Source organism: Camelina sativa, chromosome 2 (assembly GCF_030686135.1).
Source record: "Camelina sativa cultivar CO46 ecotype springtype chromosome 2, ASM3068613v1".
In the NCBI taxonomy this organism is placed as follows: Eukaryota; Viridiplantae; Streptophyta; class Magnoliopsida; order Brassicales; family Brassicaceae; genus Camelina; species Camelina sativa.
Genome location: NC_141881.1, coordinates 2,769,868 through 2,787,986, shown reverse-complemented (window position 1 = coordinate 2,787,986; position 18,119 = coordinate 2,769,868). Strand labels below are relative to the sequence as shown.

The 18,119-nt window shown below is 38.2% G+C and overlaps 5 protein-coding genes, 1 long non-coding RNA gene and 1 pseudogene across 10 annotated transcripts; 5 read left to right on the top strand and 2 right to left on the bottom strand.

Annotated features, from left to right (window-relative positions):
- Positions 1-645: 645 nt before the first annotated feature.
- Positions 646-1,959, top strand: LOC104747675 (ubiquitin domain-containing protein 7SL RNA1-like). Its single transcript, XM_087465591.1, has one exon. It carries the CDS (start codon positions 646-648, stop codon positions 1,957-1,959), a length of 1,314 nt encoding a protein of 437 aa, XP_087321717.1.
- A 1,021-nt stretch (positions 1,960-2,980) lies between these two features.
- LOC147948170 (uncharacterized) lies at positions 2,981-4,617 on the top strand. 3 transcript variants are annotated; one of them, XR_015575608.1, is made up of 5 exons: positions 3,064-3,203; positions 3,557-3,640; positions 3,738-3,806; positions 3,892-3,986; positions 4,376-4,617. It is a non-coding gene; the product is annotated as an uncharacterized LOC147948170 (long non-coding RNA). The 3 variants fall into 3 exon arrangements; XR_015575610.1 differs by lacking the exon at positions 3,557-3,640 and having other exon boundaries at positions 3,048-3,203; XR_015575609.1 differs by lacking the exons at positions 3,557-3,640; positions 3,738-3,806 and having other exon boundaries at positions 2,981-3,203.
- Positions 4,618-5,269: 652 nt separating this feature from the next.
- LOC104715850 (polyubiquitin) lies at positions 5,270-7,123 on the top strand. Its single transcript, XM_010433227.3, has 2 exons — positions 5,270-5,343; positions 5,601-7,123. Exon 2 carries the CDS (start codon positions 5,601-5,603, stop codon positions 6,972-6,974), a length of 1,374 nt encoding a protein of 457 aa, XP_010431529.2. The 5' UTR covers positions 5,270-5,343; the 3' UTR covers positions 6,975-7,123.
- A 408-nt stretch (positions 7,124-7,531) lies between these two features.
- Positions 7,532-10,173, bottom strand: LOC104715816 (putative ADP-ribosylation factor GTPase-activating protein AGD13). 3 transcript variants are annotated; one of them, XM_010433190.3, is made up of 9 exons: positions 9,983-10,173; positions 9,647-9,701; positions 9,357-9,438; positions 9,013-9,088; positions 8,734-8,897; positions 8,489-8,636; positions 8,284-8,406; positions 8,099-8,194; positions 7,532-7,999 (listed from the first exon to the last, which is right to left on the bottom strand). In XM_010433190.3, the coding sequence occupies exons 2-9, from the start codon at positions 9,684-9,686 to the stop codon at positions 7,718-7,720; spliced, it is 1,011 nt and encodes a 336-aa protein (XP_010431492.2). In that variant the 5' UTR covers positions 9,687-9,701; positions 9,983-10,173; the 3' UTR covers positions 7,532-7,717. The 3 variants fall into 3 exon arrangements, with proteins under 3 accessions (XP_010431492.2, XP_010431511.2, XP_010431518.2); XM_010433209.3 differs by having other exon boundaries at positions 8,284-8,400; positions 9,983-10,117; XM_010433216.2 differs by having other exon boundaries at positions 9,013-9,099; positions 9,983-10,065.
- Positions 10,174-10,553: 380 nt separating this feature from the next.
- On the top strand, positions 10,554-12,522 carry LOC104715807 (AAA-ATPase At1g43910-like). The gene is made up of 3 exons (XM_010433183.3): positions 10,554-11,131; positions 11,288-11,849; positions 11,933-12,522. The coding sequence occupies exons 1-3, from the start codon at positions 10,689-10,691 to the stop codon at positions 12,326-12,328; spliced, it is 1,401 nt and encodes a 466-aa protein (XP_010431485.1). The 5' UTR covers positions 10,554-10,688; the 3' UTR covers positions 12,329-12,522.
- Positions 12,523-12,979: 457 nt separating this feature from the next.
- Positions 12,980-16,239, top strand: LOC104747667 (sister chromatid cohesion 1 protein 3-like; annotated as a pseudogene).
- Positions 16,240-16,483: 244 nt separating this feature from the next.
- Positions 16,484-17,998, bottom strand: LOC104747659 (FBD-associated F-box protein At5g56370-like). Its single transcript, XM_010469335.3, has 3 exons — positions 17,155-17,998; positions 16,938-17,069; positions 16,484-16,849 (listed from the first exon to the last, which is right to left on the bottom strand). Exons 1-3 carry the CDS (start codon positions 17,971-17,973, stop codon positions 16,571-16,573), a joined length of 1,230 nt encoding a protein of 409 aa, XP_010467637.2. The 5' UTR covers positions 17,974-17,998; the 3' UTR covers positions 16,484-16,570.
- Positions 17,999-18,119: the final 121 nt, after the last annotated feature.

Here is an 18,119-nt window from a genome sequence, read left to right as displayed (position 1 = left end):
TACCGACTTACCATTATATCTGGTGGGGTAACTCTTGCCTTCAAAAAAATTTCGTTATGAATCAAAAGATACAAGTGTTTATATGAAGATTTCTCACTTCCTCACGGTTACAAACCAATCTTGTTACAACACAAAAAAAAAAGACTAAGAATAAGAACAAGCCACTATGATCTCTGTTTTAAGTTGCAGAGTCGGTTTACGACTTACAATAAGACTAATAGCTCCTATCATATGATGACATGTGTCAGTGTCACCACTCATTAAGCTCGTCTTCACTGGAACAGAGTTTTATTAAAACTCGAAATCCTCTGCATCTACTAGCTAGAGTATTACTTAAAGTTACAGAAGTACATTATGCTACATTTAGTACCGTTAGATAAATTTAGTAAGAACGGCTATGGACGCTTTAGATTCTTCGGCGAGGCTTCATTGACTTATGAAACACGTAACCAAGAAGGCTACTATGGGCCAAGCCAAAATTAGGTCCATTTGATACGTGAATGAAGATGATATTAAAACCAAAATATGATAGAAACTTTCTTTACAAAACAATCACTTTATCTCTTGCTCGCTCTCTCTCTCTCTTAACTCCCTTCTTCAATCTTCACCAGTATCCATTGATCTTGAAACACCATTGACACAGTTATGAAGTTTCTCGTCGAGGTTCTAACTGGCTCATCATCGTTCAAGATTAAAGTAGGCAACAAGGATACATTGTTAAAGGTCAAACAGAAGATCGAGAAGTCTCAAGGTTTCCCAGTTTGGAAACAAACCCTTATCGTCGACGGCGTTGTTATTCTTCGAGAGGATCTTACCGTCAAACAATGCAAGATCGTCCAAGATTCTCTTCTCCAACTCGACGTGTCTTCTGACAAGAACCCTAATCACAACGGCGACGACAATCAAATGCCGCAAACCGAGCCATCTCCAATAGAACCGTGGATTCCAGTTGAAGAGTACTTTGAGAGGCAAGGTTGGCCTTTGACATCCGAAGAGATCAAAAAGATTTACAGTTATCGGTCTGAGACATCTCAAGAGATCAACACGAATCAAATGCTTCATCAAACTAAGCAATCTGAACTGTCAGACTCAGTCAACGAGACCGTTAACATTCAAGATTCGTATGTGAGCAAGAACAGCAACAACAACAACAACAACAACAGTGTTGTTGGTCAAGTGCCTCCAACGAAGCAATTTCTACAATCAAACTCAGTCAAAGAGATAACTAAGATTCAAAATTCGCCTGTGAAGAAGAGGATGGTAGTATTTGTGTCGCTCTATCCTGGTGAGTGTAAACCTGGAATTGTGGCGAATGTGAACCCTACGGATGCCGTGAAAAAACTGAGAGAGGAGATTGTTCAGAGAGGTGATATACAAAAACTGCATCAAGATGGGTATTTCTTTACGCACAAAAAGCAAGTATTGAACGAAGATCAGTCATACGAGTGGAACGGTGTTAAAGACGCGGATACAATTGTGTTGGTTCCCAGATATGTTATCCAACATATCAGTAAGATTCAAGAGAGAAGCAACAAGAATCAAGTGCTTCATCAAACCAAGCAATCTCCACAGCCATATTCAACAACGCATATCATCAACAGTTCTCAAGATTCGACTGTAAGGGTTCAACTGCCACAAACGAAGCAATCTCCCGCAGCGTATTTGAACGTCGTCGTCCCGAAGAAGAAGATTAAAGTAGTCGTGTTGCCATCTTCTGATGAGTGTAAAAGTGCGAAGAATAAAATCGAGGTGGATGTGAACTTGACGGATCAGGTGAAGATACTGAGAAACGTGTTGGCTGAAAGTCAAAGCAGGGGTGACTTAAATCTGCCTCAACAAGGATACTACTTTGCGAGAGCGCAGAAAGTGATGAACGAAGAGGAGTCATTCGATTCGAACGGTTTTACTGGTCCAACCGATGTAGTTTGGATGGTTCCACGACGTGTTACCATGCAATAGGTATGTTACTCGTGCCTCTTAACTCACACTTCTTTAGGTTCAGAAAAAAAAATATTCTTTAAACATTTTGTGTATGATACATTCAGCAACCAGAAAAGGTTATGTGGATTTTATCCTATCCGAGGTTTAACTCTGTGTATAGTTCTCAGTATTTCTTCAAGTTCTCTTGCTTTGTGTCAAAGTTTGCTTTCCATTTCACAGCTTTCTGCAAATATATTCAAAGATATGAGCTCAGACTTGCTGTTATTGATGATGACCTTTTGTTTTGACAATTATGAAATTTCTCAATGATGTTATTAGCTTAAACAGGACAGAAAGAGAAATATACATATACTGTTTGAGTAATGCCGGTTTTGTATTCAAACCAAGTAAGGAAATCAGAAGAACTTAACAGTCTAAACTAGATGGAATCAGTCTACTTTAGCTAATGGAGATGTTAGGTTAGTACTTAGTTGTTCAAGTGGCATGTAAGACTAAGCTATATAGTCTAGTACTATTAATTACTAATTAAGACTAGTGATAGTGTTTGTCTAGTTGTTGGTAAAAAATCAGAGAGTAGATTTAGTTTACTCTCTTTAGAAGTTTTGTATGTGTTATATTGTGTAAAAGAAGACATGAGAACAGTGTACTAGTTTGATGTCTCTCGAATTCTCTCAAACGTTTAAAGCTCGTTTTTCTAATACTCATCTAATCATACACTTAGAAACAGAGAAATGCAGAACAAGAAGAGAACAGAACCTGTAGCAGCACAATACACACATACCCTAATTGCAGCAAATACAACTTAGAAACACTAGCAGCACAAGAACAATGCTTTGTGTATCGTTAGGGCATCTCCAATGGAGTCTTTTTAATAGAGTCTCTTACAAAAAAAAGTGTAAAAAAATAAATCAAAAAGAAAAGAAAAGTGTAGAATCGTCGTCTCTCAACAGAGAGTTTTTAGAGATGGTAAGAAACCCTATTGTGGCGCATTCTGATTGGTTAACGTTTTTAGGACGAAAAAAGTTAATTTTTTTTTTCCGCGTGTCTGTTTCTCTAACCCGCAAACGTCTTTCTCGCTACTTTCTCTTCTCTCTTGGACGACAGCCGGTGATGGCAAAATCGAAGAGAACCGCAGCGATTTGCCTCATCCGCCGTCTGGGTCGGGAAATTGGAAGAGTACTCGCAACCGACGGTTTGTTATATTCCACTCTGCTTACGCTTCAGTACGGAAGCCAACCTCTTGTCTCCAAACGCTTCATCGGGTATTAATCTCTGGAACCAACCGAACCTATGCTTCTGGAAACCGCTTATGTTGGTGGTTGATACTCGCGTTCCTACTTTGTGATTTCTTGCGTTTAATTAACTTGTATGCAGAGATGTACTTCTGATTTTGTCTGCTTTTATCGATTGAGTCTGCGAATTGTGGTTTAGAATAGCGAATGAAACTTACATTTTGAGGTTATATGCTACGATTATGATGTATTCCTGTTGTTAATGTGAGAAAAAGACGATGATTTATTGTTCAACTATGCTATATGAAGCGTTAGAGATGAATTTGAATCTACTCGTTTGCTATATTGGTGCCTTGGAGTAGCTAACCATCTTAGTTTTTCAGGGTACTATGTTGTAATGCTTCGTGTAATTGAGTATTTTGATCTTCTCTGTAATGGTTGTTTGGTCACACAGCATTATTTACTTGGTATGATATATATCAGTCTCATCATTATTGTTTTTCGATATTTTTTTTGTTTTGTTTGTTTGTAACTTCATTTGTTTTGATATGCGATATTTTTAAGGTACCGGGTCGTCGATTCTAACCTTTCTACTTTTGAATATTAGCATGCTTCCATTTTATCTCTTAGGAGGTATACTAAACTTTTCTTTAACTGGTTGCCATCTTGATCACACTACTTAAGAGTTATGTTTTAATTGTTTCACAATGCTTGTTAGGTGGAATAGAAACTTCAGTCATCACAGAGGCTTTTGGAGAATTCATGTGAGAAGCAACTGATCCCAGCTCTAGAATTTTCATGTCAATTACGCAGGTGAGAAACCCTTTGTGTCACTACGCAGGTTGGTTTGTTGTTTCTTTCCTGCTGTCTCAATATGAATTAACTTTTATGGTGTCTTGTTCACCTCTCAAATGCATGAGATGAGATTTTACATTCTTTCTGCATTTAACTATTGAGGTACTCTATCTCATACTGCCATTGGTATATTCATTTTTGTATCTATGTTAGTCCAGTTTCTATGTTGCAGCAAAAACTAGCTCAGATGCTTTGCAGGCTAATCAAATTTGCTGAGGAATTCAACGTTGCTGTCTACATGACCAACCAAAGTTTACTTTACAGTAGCTTGATATAACGACATAAAGCATTGATTCTTGGGATTGCACTAACTTAACAAGGATCATTGTTTCATTTGGTTGTTGCAGTCATAGCCGACCCAGGTGGTGGAATGTTCATATCAGACCCAAAGAAGCCAGCTGGTGGAATTTTCATATCATATCCAAAGAAGTCAGCAGTGAGTTTTGTCAAGATTAAAACTAAATGTCCATGTTTAGTAATAGGCAGCACAAGAGCTGAAGAAGCCCACGAGTGTTGTATATGGGCCAGGCTCAAATGAACTCCATTGATATATGAATTATAAATAATACTAAACCGAGTCACACCAAAACCAAACCACTTGATACAAAAATACATTATCCGATGTTAATCATTGCAAAAAATTATCAGAGAAAAATGGATTATTTCACAATTTGTTTTGGATAAATAAGTTATTTTTCCAAAAACATCTCTGATTTTTCAAAAAGCCCACTTGCATTTAGGAAAATAATAAAAAAGTATAAAAACCAAAAAACACAAAAAAAACACACGAAGTTCTAGAAAAGACGAGATAATGAGTGCTTCAATTATTGCCAATTTTTCAGCTCCACCGTATATTCAAAAAAATAAAATAAAAATTAATAATAATCAAAAATCGTAACGATCGTTAAAACTCAACGTCGGCTCCGTTAGAATTTGTGGTTGTCGATGTCGACACAAGTTGGTAACTAAACGGCGTTTAAAGTGGTTGCAGCAGGCGCACGAGTCGTGTTTATCAACTCAAGGCACAAAAATATATACTTTTCCTTAACCTAAAAATAAGGCCAAAATTAAAAAAAAGGAAAATAAAACTTTTGCGTGTAAACAACGCTCATCAATACACGTCATTATACATACGTGTCAAATTCTAATTCGTTATCGCTTCACCGCCTTAGCTTTCTCGTGACCGAGTCCGTCTTCATCCTTTTCTATAAATCAAATAACCCTAGAGCCTCTTCTTCCTCACAATTCAGATTCCAGTTTCTTCAAAACCTAAAAATCAAAACCTTCTCTCTAATCTCTCTCAATCGTGATCAAGGTAAACTTCAGATTCTGATTCTTCGTTTCTGTTTCGTACGTTCGTGAATTGAGTCTCTGTTCTCTGAATTCTCGTTTAGGGTTCGTAGTTTTCTTAGATCTATATGTTTTACGCGTTGATTAGTTGAATTTGATACCGATTCGATTCATATCATTCGTGATTTCTAAGATAGATCTGGTATTAGTTTCTTGATCGGATCTGATATTTTTATTTGGATTTGATCTTTGTATTGATCTTAGTTGTTTTCTGAATTACAGATGCAGATCTTTGTTAAAACTCTCACCGGAAAGACAATCACCCTCGAGGTGGAAAGCTCTGACACCATCGACAACGTTAAGGCCAAGATCCAGGATAAGGAAGGCATTCCTCCGGATCAGCAGAGGCTTATCTTCGCCGGAAAGCAGTTGGAGGATGGTCGTACCTTGGCCGATTACAACATCCAGAAGGAATCCACTCTCCACTTGGTCCTCAGGCTTCGTGGTGGTATGCAAATCTTCGTCAAAACCCTTACCGGAAAGACGATTACGCTTGAGGTGGAGAGTTCTGACACCATCGACAACGTGAAGGCCAAGATCCAAGATAAGGAGGGTATCCCACCGGACCAGCAGAGGTTGATATTCGCTGGAAAGCAACTCGAGGACGGTAGAACCTTGGCTGACTACAACATCCAGAAGGAGTCAACCCTTCATCTTGTTCTCAGGCTTCGTGGAGGTATGCAAATCTTCGTGAAGACTCTCACCGGAAAGACCATTACTTTGGAAGTGGAGAGCTCTGACACCATTGACAACGTGAAAGCCAAGATTCAAGACAAGGAGGGTATCCCACCAGATCAGCAGAGGTTGATCTTCGCTGGAAAGCAATTGGAGGATGGTCGTACCTTGGCCGATTACAACATTCAGAAGGAGTCAACCCTTCACTTGGTCTTGCGTCTCCGTGGAGGTATGCAGATCTTCGTTAAGACTCTTACCGGAAAGACGATTACTTTGGAGGTGGAGAGCTCTGACACCATTGACAACGTCAAGGCTAAGATCCAGGATAAGGAAGGTATCCCTCCGGACCAGCAGAGGTTGATCTTCGCCGGAAAGCAGTTGGAGGATGGTCGTACCTTGGCGGATTACAACATTCAGAAGGAGTCAACCCTTCACTTGGTATTGCGTCTACGTGGAGGTATGCAGATCTTCGTCAAGACTCTCACCGGAAAGACCATTACTTTGGAAGTTGAGAGCTCCGACACCATTGACAACGTGAAGGCTAAGATCCAGGACAAGGAAGGTATCCCTCCGGACCAGCAGCGTCTCATCTTCGCTGGCAAACAGCTTGAGGATGGTCGCACATTGGCTGACTACAACATCCAGAAGGAGTCGACCCTTCACTTGGTGCTAAGGCTTCGTGGTGGTATGCAGATCTTCGTCAAGACTTTGACCGGGAAGACCATCACACTGGAGGTTGAGAGCTCCGACACCATTGACAATGTGAAGGCTAAGATCCAGGACAAGGAAGGTATTCCTCCGGACCAGCAGCGTCTCATCTTCGCTGGTAAGCAGCTTGAGGATGGACGTACATTGGCTGACTACAACATCCAGAAGGAGTCTACTCTTCACTTGGTCCTTCGTCTCCGTGGTGGTTTCTAAAATGTCTCTTGTCGTTTCAGAAGAAGTTCCTTGTTCGTTCCTTTTAAAAACTAAGTGCTTTGTGTTTTGGGGTATTATAAAGCCCCCAGTTAAATAATTGTCTCTTTCAAATATCAAATCGAACTTCTCTATTGAAATCTTTCTACTCATTATCTTTGTTTGTTTAGTAAGCCTTGAATATAAACTTCGCAATACTCTTTCAGTCCTCCGAAGCGAATAAATATGTGGTAATGTTGATGAGAAAGGTGAATAGCGTTTAGAGTTTTTTGGTCATTGTTGCTTACTAACAACGGTGAGGTTGATAGAAAACTACAAGTGCCTGTAAATTGCCCCATGACTTAGAAGAAATGCGAAAAGCAAATTAGGTCTTGTCAGCAAAACAAAGGGACAATGCAGAGTCTGTAAGCTTCTTTGATTAATGAGGGAGATGAAGTTTTTGACAATGTTGTAGACGTTTCTGTTTGGAAGTTTCAAGCTTTGAAGCAATGACTGGAGTTCAAAATGATGATAGGAAACAAGTAATGGTGTATTGATTATTGAATAAGAAGAGTCTTCGGTTCCATCAATCAAAACATTGTAATCATCCATAGGGTTATTTATACACTTCAAAATACATTTTTCTTCTGAAATGAGTTTGTATAATATGACAGAAGAGTTCAGAAAAATTTCCAACAAACGGACGTGACAATAAAACAAAGAATGAATCAATACAAAACACAAACGTTATGAGACCTATATGAAAATTATTGGTCAAGTGGTAGCCATTCCATTTCTAGCTCTAATTCTCCACACTCTACATTCTGAAGCTTGATCTGGACCTCCTGTTTCACTTTCCCATCAACAATGTTAATGATACTGTCATCTATTAGTGGATTGTCATGCGATTTTAGCCATTTCCCAATCTGCATATCCCCAAACATTTCAGGATCTCCAAATGCCATTGCAGATGTTATCAAAGGTTGGATATCAATATCAGCTTCTCCCATTATGTCATCAGCAGAAAATGTATCATAATCATACACTTGCTACAATCACGTACAAATCGAAAAGAATCTATCAGGTTATATACATATCAGCAATAACTAACTAAGATCATCAATGAGAAATCAATTTGCTTTTTTTACCAATTTCACCGGGCCATAGCTCTCCGGAACAGACAGCATGAGTTCTTGATTCCATACCGGGTTCAAATTACTATTCACAACAGTTGTCTGAAGTGTCTGAAAAGTCAAAGAAAGAGTAAGAAGTTTATTCAATATTAACGATGTGCAAAGCTAATAATAAACAGATGCAAAAGCAAGTCACTTACTTGCTTCCCTAGATTCAAGACAACGTATGGATCACTTGACATCAAGTCTCTGATTGCTAAGTTAGTACCTTTCTTAACAGTCACTTTCAACAATCCAATAAACTCTACCATTCCTTCCTGAAACTGTCAAATTTTTAACCGATTTGAAAACATGCAAGAAGAAGGTATAAGAGAAGTGTGAACTTATGCAAGTTAGAAGCTTTACCATCTTCTGTGATGATGAATTTGATTTAAAACTATCCATGATCTTTCTAGAAAGACTTGATGTAAGAAAAGCTGAACTCTTTGTTGAGCGTTTCCCGGATTTAATCCGCAAGCTTGGCTTCAGAAACTCTTGCAGTTCATATTTTGCCCTACAAAAAAAGATTCACAAAAGGATTTGAGTAACTCACACAATACAACAGCGATAGAATTTGTCCTGCCACAGAGTATTTTATTTTTGAAACTTACTTAATGAATCTCATACGCTGGTCATGACTAACATCAGGTCCAGGCTTAGAGCATGTATCAGGTACAAAAGCTTCGTAAATTGAATTAGCAGAAGCATTTCCTCCAATTTCAATCATGGAATCGACTTCCTCTTCTGACCATTCATCAAGTGTCACAGACAAAACCTGGAGAAACAAAACTATTAGTACACAATGAAAGAGATCATTTCATCTGAGTAATGAAAGAAACGAAACAACAAATGGAAAACCAAAATGTAGTAAGGCAAAAAGGCTATATCACCTTTGAGATATGAGTGCCGAGGCTTCTGTGCACACCGCAACATTTTAAGCAAATGAATACTCCGATATTTGTTGATCTGAAAACAAGCTACTAACTGATTATATTCAACAAAAGAAACAAAGACAAAGATGTATAAAAAAGGACACAAGTGGATGAAGCTCTAATCGCGTAATGTGAACTCGTAACTTTTGATTATGCTAAGGAAATGGCAGAATTGCAACAGAGTATACAGAACTGAACACATAATAGCATAAGAATTTTTAGCTATAAATAAAAATGGATTAACAAAGTTTTCAGCTTTCTAATCCATATGACATGTTGTTGATCAGCAAACGACAACTTACGCCCATTTAGGATCAGAAGCGCCACAATCAGCGCAGACTCGGTTATCAGGTTGATTTAAAAGATCCTTTAATCTCCTTTTACCTATTCAAACACACAATGTATATTGATTGAGTCACAACATAATCAGAAACATTTCAGAATTCTCCAGCCATTATTATAACAACAAAACCATTTAATCTGAATCTATAGAAAACAACCCCACACAGAGAGAGAGAGAGAGAGAGAGAGACACATTCATGTAAACCCCACAAAAGAAAGAATCTGTAATGTCATGACGATAAGTCAATACCTGAGCCAGGCTTGCCGAGTCCGGCTGCATAATTGCTCATTGCTCTTCAATGATCCTACATTCAACAACAACAACAAATACCCATCACGCACAAATTGTTGATAATGACACAAACTAACAAAAAGTCCCAATTTTTTTTTTTTTTTTTTATAAAGAAATCAATTTGATCAAACAAAAAGAACAAAAAATCCAAAGGGGCAATATATAAATAAAAATTTGATCTTTTTAGCATTTCAATTGAGGAATTAGGGATTGGATTATCTAAAATATGAAAAAGAAAAAGAAAACACATACAAAAAAAACTGGAATTGAAAGAGACAGATTTGGTGTTCTTACAATGTAGCGGAAGGGAGGATAGATAGAGACAAAAGGAAAAGAGATGATGACTGATTTTGTCTTTACAATTAAAAATGGCAAAATGACCAAAACTACTACTACGTGCTCCTTTGTTCCGTCCGCCGTTGAACCCCAAAACACTTTTTAATAGAGATATTTTAAGTCAATTATTAAAGTATTTAGATCAATACGGCGCTGGTCCAAAGGTTTTGGTATTTTTAATCAGTTCATAAAATAAAAATGAAAAAATATCATCAAGAAAGACTCCCTAATTATTACAAGAGTTTTTGTTGGAAATAAAATTCATTCATTGAATTCAATAATTCACAAAATTCATTTGAGCTATTAATTGTTGACAAAAAAAAAAAACCAATATAATCTTAATAAAAGTGAAAAAAATTCGGTTACCCCAAAAAAATAAAAAAAAAAGTTGAAAATTTCAAATCCCACATACAGAGTATTTACATCTTTTTTTTTTATAGTTACGTAATGAAGACTTCTTTACTATCTCTTTCCGTAACAGGAAACCACGAACTTACTCTATAAGCTTCCCATTTACCAACCTAAACATAGTAACATGAAAACTTGTTCCCCAATTTTTCCTCTTCTCTCTTATTAAAGACACAAACCCACCCACTCACTTTTGCTCTTCATCAGTCAGTCATCACCACCATCATCTTCAATTCACCCCCCTAACTCATTTCCAATGGCGTCTAGTTTCTTTACCAAAATCCCTTCGCTCACTGCAATTTTCTCCATCTACACATCTCTCTCCGCCTTCACTCTCCTCTTCAGAACCATTTTATATGAGATCATACCAGCCGAGATCCGTGACTTCGTCGTCTCCAAATTCAAAGACTACTTCTCTTCTTATTTCAGCTCCAACTTCACTTTCATCATCGAGGAGCACTGCGATTTCGTTACCAACCAGATTTTCCGTGCAGCTCAAGTCTACTTGCCGACCCTTCTCACAAGAATCTCCACAGGGAGTCTCCTCGTCAGTTCCAGCAACCTCAAGAACCCGACGGCTAAACCCAAGTTCGGCATCCCAGTTAACGCCAAGATCACCGATGAGTTCGAAGGGATTCATCTTGAATGGACTCTTCACGCTGAAAAAGACACTAGTTCTTACCAGAGTAGACAGAGACGGTAACTTCTCAACCTCAAAACCCTAAAGATTTGAGCATGTTACACAAGAAAACCTAAAATTTGGGGATTTACATTCACCTGAGCTTAATTATGTTTCTTATGTCACTTTAATCTGTATTTTGACATAACTTGTATAATCTTAAATTTGGGTTTTAGGTACTTTCATTTGACATGTAAGAAGGAGTTTAGGGACAAGATTATGTCAGATTACTTCACATATATTGCGGAATCATCGGCGAAGATGTTGGCAAACAGAGACAATCTCAAGATCCACAGTTTCAACTCAGAGTTTAATGAATGGGAGTCAACGATCTTCCAACACCACACGACGTTTGAAACACTGGCGATGGAACCTGAGCTCAAGAACACATTGATCCGTGACCTAGACGCTTTCTCCAAAAGAAAAGACTACTTCAAAACCGTGGGAAGAGCTTGGAAACGCGGTTATCTTCTTTACGGTCCGCCTGGAACAGGGAAATCATCGCTTGTTGCTGCGATTGCTAATCACATGAACTATAGTATCTATGATCTTCAGATCCAGAGTGTCAAAGGTGATGCTATGCTAAGACAGATTCTTACTTCAACCGAGAACCGCTCCATCCTTCTCATCGAGGATCTTGATTGTTCTGGAGCGGATGCTTCTTGTAGAAACGAAAATAAAGATGATGGTGAACCTGGCAAGAGTCAGAACAAGAAGGACAAGGACGAGGATCCTAAGGTGGTATTGAGTATTTAAGTAAGAAGATTTCATCAATATCTGAATTGTTATGTTCTGATTCTGTTTTTGTTGTTATTGTTTAGGTAACTTTGTCTGGTCTACTAAACTTTGTAGACGGGTTATGGTCAAGCTGTGTAGAGCAACGAATCATAGTATTCACAACGAATCACAAGGAGAAGCTCGATCCAGCATTGTTGAGACCAGGAAGGATGGATGTTCATATTCTCATGGACTACTGTACACCAACTGTCTTCAAGAAACTCGCTGCATTGTATCTCAACATCGAAGAACACGTTTCGTTTGAGGCCATTGAGAAGTTGTTGCTCGAGGTGAAAGCAACCCCAGCTGAGATCACCGAGCAGCTTATGGTGAGCGATAATCCGGATGTTACGCTTAAGGTTCTTGTTGAGTTTCTTGAAACCAAGAAGTTGACTAAGGAGGATACCGTAAACTCTGAAATCAAAGAAGCAGAAGCATGAGACTTCAACTCAAGGATCCGTGGAAGTAGGTCTATATATAGTTACTGACTATTTGTACTTAAGACGTCTTTGTCTCAGTTTCATATTTGGAATTTATCATTAATTTAGTACTTTATCGATGTAATCTGCAAGCTTTTGAGTTCATATATTGAACCAAATTAAGAATGAAAAGATTTGAGTATCTTCACTATAAATGATATTTACTAATCCATAAAATTCTCAAAAAAGCAAATATTCGAATGTATTACGGGTGTACCCCTAATATCGTCAATTTATAGAGAAGAGTAGAAGGGTATTTTAGTCAAACAATATATATAATTTAGCGCCACTGAAACGTTTTTTCCCGCGCTATTAAAAATCACTTTCTTGCTCTCCAAAATTACATAAAACCCTATACCTCTCTGTCTTCGTCCCCTGTATTCGATATTGATTTCGTTTCTCAAGCATACAGCCAAAACACAGTCTTCAACAACGTTAAGGTAAAGGGTTTTTTTTTTTTTTTTTTTAGTTCCACGATTACTTCAACTTCGACCTCATCAGATCTTTCGATTTGTTGTTTAGGATTCGTTTCAAATTTGGATCGTGAACACGAAAGAACAAATGTTTAATCCGCATAATAAGGCATGTCGTGAGCCTCCAGGTAGTTCAGTGATGACGGCGTGGCTCGCCGCTCATGTGCCAGAGCCAGACGATAGCCTACGCCTCAAGAAGTGTAAATACATTGACACGAACATATCCGAAACAGTTGGTTCGTATTTCCTCTTGTGTTTTTTTTTTTGCTTTTTATGATCCGAAGTTTGTATTTTTTTTTCATAACTAGTCAAATCATATGTAACAGTGCCAATAACACAATTCTAGTGGTTTGAATTCTCATCATTTCGCTTTGAGTATATATATGCATGAAGTGTTAATAATTGATTTGTTAATTTAAGGATTATGTAACTGTATTTGCAGATCATATAATGGATTCTGATCGGTTACCACCAATGTCAGCCACAATGTTAGGTGCCATTCGAGTTGGTGTAGTGCGAATATATTTAAAGAAACTTGAACATCTTTGCAATGATTATAAGAAACTTCGTAAACAGTTGGAGGAGGCTCTTACTATTCCACAACTTGACTTGCCAGAGGATAAGAGAAAGGCACCCGTTGACTTGATTACTTTTCCTCAAACACTTAATTTGGAAGACGACACAGTCGACATGTATCCATTCTTATTCTCACTGTTTCATTTGTTCTTACAAAGCTTGAGAGATCTTAACGTTTTTTCTTTTCTTTTTTTTCTTGTGAATACTAGGGAGTTGGATAATCATATTTTCAGTGAGGAAGGTACCATTTTACACCTTTTTTGTATTTTTTGTTTTGTTTTAGATTGCATCATACCATGATTATTATGATGGTGATGTTGATTTTGCAGATCAAATTCCGACAGGCGTTGATCCTTATGTTGCTATAACATTTGACGAGGTAATTAGATTCCTGCTTGTGTGACTTTGAAGTTGATTCTAACCAGTTTTCATGTCTCCAAGAACATGTTATTGAAGAAAAGTTTGTATGTCTAATTTCTTACAGGAGAACATTCCAGAATCTAACCAGATGGATGTCGAGTAAGGCTCCTCTACTGAACCTATTTCTTTCACTTATCTGTGCAAGTATATGCCTTTTTGATGTGGTCACCTCTTTGTATGAATTAACCAGCCGAGTCACAGTACCTGTGAGTGAGAATCATGGAGAATCTGATGATGAAATGGATTATGAGGCTGGAGACCAAACAATGAACTAGGAAAGTTCACTGTTGGTCTAGATACTAGAACCTGTAGACCAAGTAACTTGACTGAAGCGCTCAATCCCAATACTGAGAGAAGCAATACCAGTTCTCCTGCAGTAAGTGTTCCTGAGATTGAGAAAAGGCGTGATGCTACACACGCTTTAAGCCCTGTGTCACATCCATCATACGATGTTCAACAACATAATTTCAGAGTTGAACGCACTGAATCTTTAGATGAAACTTTGAAGGATAAGGAACCCGCTATCCCTAGTATTGATGAAGAAGAAGTGTTAGATTCTAGAGGGCATTCGACATTTGAGCTTCGCTTAGGATCTCCATGTTCTGCTGGTTCTGAGGAAGAACGTGCAAATTTTGGTGAGTAATCAGCATAGTCTAATAATTTCATGCTTAACCATCATCTTATTTAAATTTTGGTTTTGTTTTGATGTTAAGTGCATCCATCACCTGAACTGGTTCTTCAGCCAACTACTCCTCCTCCACCACCACAAACAAGACCAAGGAAAAGGAAGAGGAAGCACTATGATAAGGCCACAGTATTATTATCTAACAAGTAATAACTTTTCCATTAATTGCTTCCTGAGACTATTTGATTTTTTTCATTACCTCTTGCATACTGATCAATGAATTTGGACAGAATCATGAGAAAAAGGCTTGAAGATCCTAGTAATACTGTTCGTAAGAGAAAGAAGTTGCCTTCATCTAGAGTAGGTTTTTGGAGACTGAATAACCAATCAAAGAAGGATCAACTTTTCAATGAGCCCTTGTTTACTGGTAAAAATCACCAGTGACTGTCTCATTTTGTATTTACCTTCTTTTGCCCTTTAGCCTTTGTTTTGAAGAATGAGTATTGACTCCTCTATATGTTTATCTTCAGGCTTCTCAAATGTTTTACGCAGTCTCTTTGATAAGGACTATGTAGCTTCAAAACCATATCTTGCTGTTACTGATGAAACTTGTCCACAACCTGCATCATCTCCTACTCGGGAAGCTGAAACAGAAACGGCCTCTCCAGTTCCACAATCTACAGTTCCTGATTCTACTAATCGAGACAGTACGGTTCAGCGGTCCCCACGTCAACAAACAGAAGATGTCCAAGGTGTTGCTGGTCCTCATTCCGTGCATGAAAAGTCTGTAGCAGCAGAATCACAATCTCCTCAGTCATTTAATAATGATGACAACATGGAAATCGAACGTTTCAGGGATGGTGGTTTCCCTAACTACATGCCGTCACCACCTATAAGATCTTCACCTCATAGAAGCGATGACTTCACCACTCAGCCTGAAACTTGGGAGGCAGGATCTTATAGAACAAAGCCTTCAAGTTCCAAAAATCCAGAGGATCTACCTAGACTAAACATACCTGAGTACATGCCATCACCACCTCCAAGATCTTCTTCACCTTACAGAAGTGATGACTTCACCACTCAACCAGGACCTTGGGAGACAAGATCTTACAGAACAGAGCCAAATGATCTGCCTGGACAAAAGGACCCGGGGGTTTCTGCGATTCCTAAAATGACGAACGAGGTTTGCTTTCAAATTTTTCGTGTGTTTTGTTCTTTACCATGCTTGTCCCTGTGCTAACATTGATAGCATATACCATCTGGCTGTGCCATACAGGAACTTTATTTCCTGGAGTTAGGTGGCAATACCCCAGTAAGATCACCGAGTACACAAGATTCTGATGGTTTGTCAGGAAGAACAAGGTATAAAGATTCAGAAAAAAACCATGTAGCTTTTAAGAGCCTTACTATATCTCTCTACTAACTTATAACGTATTCGTTGAACATTAATTGCAGAGACGTGGCTAAGTATATTAAAGAACGTTCTTCAAGTAGTCCCTCTTCAAGCCATTCATCTGGAGATCTAAGTTTGAACAAGATTTTGGAAGGAAAAACAAGGAAGATAGCTGCTCGAATGTTCTACGAGACACTGGTAATTGGCTGATTCTCAATACAGATTTGGTCGTTCTATCTCTCAATACATTGCCTCTAACTGAGATGGTTGGTACTTGATACAGGTATTGAAGTCTAGAGGAGTTATAGATATGAAGCAAGACCAACCCTACAGAGATATAACTCTGAAGCTGATGCCTGCACTTTCATCAAATGGTCAACTGTGAATGATGATGGGATCAGAGAAGCTTTAGCAAAAATATAAAATTGGTAGCTTTTGTATCATCACATCATTCATATCATGTAATGTATTCCACTATAGTTTTATCGATAAAATTCACGATGACTAAAAAAAGAGACAAAGACAACCATGTGTTCCCTAATTAGTAAAAACATTTTAGCACTAGAAGTAAATAAAAGGCTAAAGTCAACAAAGAAGAAAAGGCTCGACCATGTAGAGAAACAGAGCAGATGGTACTTTAAGAGATGCAATAAAACTGGTTTAGAGCTAATTTTGTTTTTCCGAACTGCTTCTGAACCAGCTGGTTTCAGACTTTTTTAGTCAAAGACGAGCTGACATGTCGTTGAACCTCTGGACAAAAGAGCCAACTCTTTGAGCATTCCATGTTTCTTCTCCAAATTGGTGACTTTTGTTGAGAAAACCGCTCTCTTTAAACGACGAGAATGTTTCAAGATAAACGTTGCGAGTTCTTTCTCAACATTCCATCCTCTGTAGTTTCTCCACTCCAAAGTTTCAAGTCCGGACATCAACGTTTCAGGAACAGAACTTGGCTCATCCCAATGTAACGCTTGTTCTCCAAAACGACAGCCATGTCTCTGATGAGGATATATATCATTAGACCAGTACTAAAGTTTAGAGATGAGACTGACAAAAACCACAAGCGCGAAGCTCGAAAAGTTTTACCTCATTGAGTTTGAGAGCTCGTAGTTTTGGAGAATGTTTGAGAAAAGACAGAAGTAGATCCCATTCTGAATTGCATGTGCAAAACTCCAAGTCTACAAGCTGATGGAAGATTTTACCAGTAGGAAACGGCGACTGCAAATAGAAAAGACTAATAAGAAAACAACTATGTAATTTGGTTTTCTAGCTACTTTTCAAAGAAGTGTTTAGTAATCTATACCTCTGATCGTAAACATATCGAGAGGCGTTTGAGTGATGTTAGAGAACCGAGCATGTCAGCGGTATTCGAATAGATAACCTCCACATTTGCAGACACGATCTCAGGCATTTTCTCAACCATACACTCGTAACCGACATCTCTAATCTCTAAGCACTTCAAAGAAGGAGCATTCAACTCAAACATGTCGTCTTTAGATACTCCATTGTAGAATAACTTTCGTAGTGAAGGCAACGTAATAGGAAAGGTTGTTACATTATCATTCCTTTTTCGGTCCACGACCAAGTCTTCAATAATATGGCAGCTTGATAAAAGCTTCTGAGGGGTTTCATTGTCAACGTAAATCACCCAACGAAGGTGCAATACTTTGAGTAACGGGAAACTAATAGGGAACTTAACATCGGCAAGCGACACATTGCTGAGTTTAAGTGCCACGAGTGTTCCGCAAGTAAACAAACATTGAGGTAATCTGCTAGGCGGCTGAAGACTGGTAGCATAATAAAAGAAATTGCGTAAACCTCGTTCCACCGCAATTCTAACCCAAAATCCGATATCTACGTCATTGTATCTCCTATCAAACTTGAAAGAGAAACACTCTAAGATTGGAGCCGTGTTTAATAGCAAAGACCTGTCCACAAACAGCAGAAACCTCGCATGATCAATAAAGCTCGTAGTGCAATCGATGTACTCGAGTTTATGAACCAACTTCCAAAGATTCCGCCAACGTTTCGACAAAAGACTTGTCTTCAAGACATCTTTTGTGGTAAGCAATGAAAGTATCTGCAACAAGAAATCATCCGGCAAGAAACTGATCCTGTCCATTGTATTCTCTCAATCAATCCAGTGATTTTTTTTTTTTTTTTTTTTTTTCTGAAGAGACGAAGATATGGCTAACCTTCGAACCCTAATTATGCCGTCATTTAGGGTTTAATATTAATTATGCCGTCATTTATAATTATTTTTCATGT

Excerpts from the sequence above, each read along its gene's own strand:
- LOC104715816 (XM_010433190.3), bottom strand. The coding sequence starts at position 9,686 with ATGAGCAATTATGCAGCCGGACTCGGCAAGCCTGGCTCAG. Across the intron at positions 9,439-9,646 it reads ACTCGGCAAGCCTGGCTCAG|GTAAAAGGAGATTAAAGGAT; the intron begins GTATTGACTTAT and ends GTGTTTGAATAG. Across the intron at positions 8,000-8,098 it reads GCTATGGCCCGGTGAAATTG|CAAGTGTATGATTATGATAC; the intron begins GTAAAAAAAGCA and ends ACGTGATTGTAG.
- LOC104715807 (XM_010433183.3), top strand. The coding sequence starts at position 10,689 with ATGGCGTCTAGTTTCTTTACCAAAATCCCTTCGCTCACTGCAATTTTC. Across the intron at positions 11,132-11,287 it reads TACCAGAGTAGACAGAGACG|GTACTTTCATTTGACATGTA; the intron begins GTAACTTCTCAA and ends TTTGGGTTTTAG. Across the intron at positions 11,850-11,932 it reads ACAAGGACGAGGATCCTAAG|GTAACTTTGTCTGGTCTACT; the intron begins GTGGTATTGAGT and ends GTTATTGTTTAG.
- LOC104747675 (XM_087465591.1), top strand. The coding sequence starts at position 646 with ATGAAGTTTCTCGTCGAGGTTCTAACTGGCTCATCATCGTTCAAGATT.
- LOC104715850 (XM_010433227.3), top strand. The coding sequence starts at position 5,601 with ATGCAGATCTTTGTTAAAACTCTCACCGGAAAGACAATCACCCTCGAG.
- LOC104747659 (XM_010469335.3), bottom strand. The coding sequence starts at position 17,973 with ATGGACAGGATCAGTTTCTTGCCGGATGATTTCTTGTTGCAGATACTT. Across the intron at positions 17,070-17,154 it reads CGATATGTTTACGATCAGAG|TCGCCGTTTCCTACTGGTAA; the intron begins GTATAGATTACT and ends TTCTATTTGCAG. Across the intron at positions 16,850-16,937 it reads GAGCTCTCAAACTCAATGAG|AGACATGGCTGTCGTTTTGG; the intron begins GTAAAACTTTTC and ends TATCCTCATCAG.